The sequence below is a fragment of the Argiope bruennichi genome, chromosome X2 (genome assembly GCF_947563725.1).
Source record: "Argiope bruennichi chromosome X2, qqArgBrue1.1, whole genome shotgun sequence".
Taxonomy (NCBI): domain Eukaryota; kingdom Metazoa; phylum Arthropoda; class Arachnida; order Araneae; family Araneidae; genus Argiope; species Argiope bruennichi.
This window is the reverse complement of record NC_079163.1, coordinates 117,953,221-117,959,220: the sequence shown is the minus strand read 5'-3', so window position 1 is coordinate 117,959,220 and position 6,000 is coordinate 117,953,221. Positions and strand designations below refer to the sequence as shown.

Sequence of the window (6,000 nt, the reverse complement as noted above, 5' to 3'; positions counted from 1 at the left end):
TTTTGACACTATATGAAGTGAAATCAATTAAATTAAATTTTAAAGAACTTCTCAAAATCTAATTTATTTTGTTCATATTCAAGCACGATTATTACTGTTATTTTTGGTGAAATAATTAGATACATATTTAAAATAAATTTACGATTTCTCAATAAAAAATCAAAGTATTAATATTAATAGGTAGAAAAGATTTAGTTTGAAAACATAAATTTCAGTAATAAAATTATGTTTTAAAACACAAAAAAGTTGAAGAAACTTAAAATTAACTTGAACTAAATAGCTTTATTGCCATTACTACCTTAAAAATTACCACCAAAATTCTACCAAGCTATGATGGTAGCTCATTCATTCATTATCCGAATAACATTTCACGTTGCATAAGCAACATCTTCAAAATTAGATTAAACAATAAGCTAAATATCCAAAAATTCAATTCCTTCTTTGTTTCATTTTTAAAAACAAGCAATCTATATATGATATAACTGACCAAAAAATCACTTAATCACCAGAATATTTAAAACTATATACAGCCCACTCATACTAGAAATTTCTTTTTAAGACATTTAAATGGGACAACTTGTTCGAAAACCAAACTAAACATAGAATCTTTCAGAAATTAAAATAGGTTTGCATCTATCAGATGCGGGGTACTTAAGTCAAAATAAGTTCAAAGGTTTTTCAGACACATAACGTTTATTGTCAAATGGACGACACAAACACAGATACACTTATATAAATCACAAGGCTACGCCGAGATCACAATCCGTACTGAATATATCACGCAGTTCGCAGGCTGACGTCACAACATCGCCGCCTGTTGGCGGTTACATTTCGCTTTGCTTTACAACACTATTCTTCAAAATGCTTAACATACTTTATAATTTATTCCAATAATGTTAACATATAATTTCAAACTAAATTCTAAATAAATGACATTTTATAATGAAAGGCACACTGTATGAAAGAATAGAAAGCTATTATTAAAACAAATTAATCTATTTAAATGTATACAAAAATTACGAATGACAAAAATATTAGGATGCTAAACCAAAAAGAGAACTACATTGTTTTTGTTATTTTTTTAAAAAAATTGATAACCTATTACAATCTGTGAGCGTTCTGTATTGGAAATTTCAGGAGAAAAAAAAATGTTCTTTAATAAACAAATATTAAGAAATACATATATTAAGAATGTTTTACAAAGGTCGTGACGCCAATCGCTCCACCGACGCTGCCATGCTGTCAAGAATGCATCAGTATTGAAAGGCGCAGTTTTGATCAGCTTTTATAAAAATTGCACTTGTAAATGACACCGTCATTAAACATTTTATCTTTCTTTTTATTTCTTATTAGCGTCGGTTGAGACCATACATTTCTGTACATTAAATGGTTGTTTTAAATAAATGCAACACTGTTGAAAATTTCATTATAATATCTTCATTAGTGTAAAAGTTAGAAACAAAACATCTGGTTTCAGTTGAATTGAGATATCCTGTATTTATGACTAAAATATGGATTGCGATCGGTGCTTCCTATGTGAATATTATAGTAATTACTATAATCAACACCTGCATTGTCCGGTCTTTTTAGTTTTAAGCCGTATTGGGCTAACTGAAGAGTCCGGAGTTTGGATCTCAAGTTAAATGAAAAAATGAAGTGTAGCAGATTTAGGCTAAAAATAATTAAAGAAAGTGCTTAGAATTTAGTGACTTTCTTAAAACTCTGAAAGGTAATTAGAATTAATTTTGGGAATATTTATAATATTGAGAACTAATTTATTGAAAACTGGGAAGATTATATTGTACAATTTTGGGAATAATATTACACAATACCGAATAATATTATATACAATACCGAAATAATATTACACAATCTAATAAAAGCCCTCTATTTTAAGCTGTTTCAATATCATAAAACACTATTGCGTAGTATAAGTTTACCAAATGTCGTACTATTGTTGGGATTAAAATGCCCCTTCCTTTTAAATGTAAAAGAAAATGAGAATAAAAAGAAAGTGTTCACAATGCCGCTTTTAAATCAAGATTAAACTTAAAAATTAGAAGAATAAATACACATGCAGTTGCTAGAAAATTCCGACCAATCTCTACGCGATGTTGCCAACAATTGTTATTAATTCTTTATTTTCAAACATCCAACTACCATTTTCACTTTCAGTTATTAAATATCAAGCCACATGCATTTAATATTTTTGAATTAAAAACATTATTTATTTCGTAAAAATTCCATTATATACTTTTTCAATTTTTCTGATGAGGCATTATTATGCAATAGGATAATAATTTGGATGTCAAAGCAAAACAAACAAACAAACAAATAATAAACCAAGAAAAGTTCTCCTCAAAGAATCTGGCAATATACTACGATCCGGTATATTCGAAAATTTCTGAGAATTCGGAACGAAGACTTGGTAGCGCAGTACGCAGCGCGTCAGTTCGTGAAGATCTGCAGCCGCGGAAGGTTGCGAGATTTATTGCTCCATCTTTTTTCGATTTTTCTGATCATCTTGCAAGAAAATGGAAAATAACGGGTAAAAATAATTTATTTATTATTGGAAATGAGTCTATTTTTGAAATAATTATTTATTACAGCTCATTTTTTAGATGTTTGGGTTTTGGGTCGTGCTTTTGAAACTGTTGCTTGAAAGTATCGTGTAGAGCAGGCCTCCAATAATATGTTCGCAAAAAGTTTGGAGCGCTCTTGTCTCAGCATTTTTTTTTCTAGTATCCGTAATTAAATATTTTTAAATTAGATTAAAAATATTCTGAGCTTTAAAAAATTAATTGAAATTTCATTTTTTTTTTTTTTTTTTTTTTTTTTTTTTATCAGCGAGTGTTCTGTTTTCAAATTTATTTTTTAATCGTTGATTCACAACAGATGAAAATACATACATATATATTTGATATAGATTCATTTTATTATCATTTAGTGTTAATAGTATTAGTGTTTAACATAATCATAATAATATTTGCTATGAAGTATAATTAAGAAAATCATCGAGGCTTAAAACATTTGACTAGAATTAATCGTACATTTTGTTTACTGTTTTTTCTACTACCTAGTGAGATGACACTTTCAATAGTGAGAGCATATTTCATTTTCATTCAACATATGTAAGTGGTTGAAGTAAATTTTTTTCCCCCCTAACAAAAAAAGTTGGCTGTATAATTTTTAATAATTGAAATTCAAGACATGAAAGGTTTTGAATCTTTCTATTAATAGTTTTACAACTTAATCGCAACATTCTCAGTATTCAATTCTTAAGTATTCAACATAATCTTTTTATTTATTACTAAAAATTAAACTTACTTAAAATGTATTGACTAATCTTATTAAACATTCATCTTTTTGTTATTAATTAATGCTGCATTTTATTTACTTTCTAGTTTTTTTTATTAAAAAAATTAATTGAAATTTCCTTTTTTTTAAAAAAAATTCGATTGATGTGTTTTCAAACTTATTTTCTAATTGTGGATTCACAAGAGATGAAAATACATACGTATATTTTGCAACTATATTTGTATGTATATAATATAATATAAACTATTTTGATATAGTTTAATTTAATTTTAATGATATTAGTATTTAATATAATTATAATATTTGTTGCAAATTATAACTGAGAAAATTGTTTAAGCTTAAAATATCTGGCTAGAATTTTTACATATTTTCCCAATAAAAATGGGTTTGGATTAAATATTTTTAAAAGAAATGAGATCATAAATTTCTTTAATATATTTATTTAAACTTTTTACATGAAGAATAAGCTTTGGGAATGCTATTGTGCAGAATTGTATACTTCTAAATATAAGCCGAGAGTGTGTTTTCACTTTAAAGATTTACCAAAAATTCAAAACCCATGTTTAAGCTAAAATAATTTTTTTTTTTTTTAATCTTGTACAATCAAACACATTATCGTGAAGGTACAAAATAATGCCAAGCAAGTAAATTGGGTAGAATATTTTCCAACCAAATCATCTTAAAATAAAACTCCATTTGCCAATGAAAATAGTTTTGATTCGAGTAATGCTATCTGAAGCTTGCATGTTTTTTCTATTCTTTTGCCATCTTGTATAAAGTCTATTATATTTCTGGTAGTTCTTATTCTTAGTACCATTTTATTTCATTACTATTTTGGTTTGTTTGAAAAGATGAGCTGGAAAAGAAATTCTTATAAAATGGATATCAAACTATAAAGGATGGTATTTATGTAATATTCTAACAACCCAGGAATATTCTTGCACCCAGCTAATGAAAAACACCTTATATTTTTTCCCCCTGGATAAGCGTGTCTGTATATAAGCTAACCCTATCAATTTAGTTTAAATAAATCAAAAATTTTTTTCATTTATTTTTTGTTTATACTTGGAATTGCATCATAATTTTAATAGTATGTAATTTAAGAGTGTTAATATTTAGAACAATCCTTTAAATATATACATGAAATAATCTTGATATAAAATATTTCATCAAAAGTAATTATTTTTTAGCATGTTTTCTTTCTATCATTAATTTGCATTATTACATTTTCTGTGTTTCCAAAGGATTAGATCATTACATTTCTTTGAACTATCATAAAATTTGAGACCTCAAAAAATTTTACTTTACTAGAATAAGGTTATAGGGAAAATGTATTTATTTTTATAAATACAGAAAAAAAAATCTGATCTAGACCACTTTTCCCAAAATAAATTATTGCATTATGTTAGTAGTCACTTGTGTAATGCATTGTAACATCTTTGATTTTGATTGGTAAATTATTTACTCTTAGTTTTCTATAGCAAATCTGAAATCCATAATGATTCTTGACTCCTGCTTGAATAAATAAATCCAGCAGAAAGTTATAAGTTTCATAAACACTTACCGAGAATAATTTTATTATTGAAAGTAATTTAGAATTTCTCTTGTGATTTTTAAATAATATTCAAGTTTTTATCTGTTTCTGAAATGTTTATTACCCAATTAATTTGTTACTTTGTTTATAATATCTTGAGATTTGTGATCATTAAATATTTGCAGCAACATGGCATAATTTGGTGGTTTTGCCAAAAAAAAATTTCTATTTACAAAAGCAAGACAGTGTTAAGCTTTTTGTTTTTGTGGTTGGATTTCGGAAACTTTTATGTTTTATAGGGTAACTCTATGATAACAATGCCAATTGTTATTTAATTTTTGTTTAATTGCCATTAGATTTTCTATTTCAAATAATATTGTCGGTTTCAAAAAATGTCGTTCATTTAACCCTTAAAACAGTGCAGTATGATAATTTGGGTATAGTTTTGCAATAAGTTATCAATTGAAAAGCAACATTCTAAGATATTCTTTTATATGTAAAATGTTAAAGAAAGCAGCTGTTGTGCTGAATTTTTCTAAAACTATTGAACTTCATATAGTCTGTTGATTTTAATTTTCCCTTAACTTCAATTTTTGTGAACTAATCACATGCACTGTGGCACAATTTATAATAATGAACTTAAGATTTATAAAATGATAGTTGATTCTCTATTATATGACTATGCACTCACCTTTACTAAAAACCATTGTGCGTTAATTCTGAAATCTGGATTAAAGAATTGCTTTTCAAGTACATATATGTTCATTCCAACCAGGTGTATACATGTAAGGGTAATATGGCTTGAAATTATGTATTTTGGCTTATGGTTTCAGTGAAAGCTATGTTAATTTTAAACACTTAAGTTCTGAGTTACTTTTCTTACTCTCTAGGATATATATATAATATTCACTTAATATTCAGCTGGCATTCCAATGTATTTACATGATGATATTTTAGAATTAAATTACTTTATTTGTTGAAATTATAAAAAATTCATTATATTTAAGTTGTTTCTATATTCACTATCCTCAATGATGAGAAAAGAACAAAAAATAAAAATGAGTTCTATTATCACGACATGCATAGCTGTGACAAAAAAATTTCCATTATACTTATTGGTTTGTTTTTCTATTCATATTTCTAAACAA

The 6,000-nt window shown here is 26.3% G+C and overlaps 1 protein-coding gene across 1 annotated transcript in view; it reads left to right on the top strand.

The window, feature by feature from the left end:
• Positions 1-2,433: 2,433 nt before the first annotated feature.
• The window catches only part of LOC129960481 (ankyrin repeat and LEM domain-containing protein 2-like), a 46,598-nt gene continuing 43,031 nt past the window's right edge, over positions 2,434-6,000 (top strand). Inside the window, exon 1 of the mRNA XM_056073947.1 lies at positions 2,434-2,548. Coding sequence (XP_055929922.1) covers positions 2,535-2,548 — 14 coding nt within the window. The 5' untranslated portion in view covers positions 2,434-2,534. The remainder of the gene's footprint in view (positions 2,549-6,000) is intronic.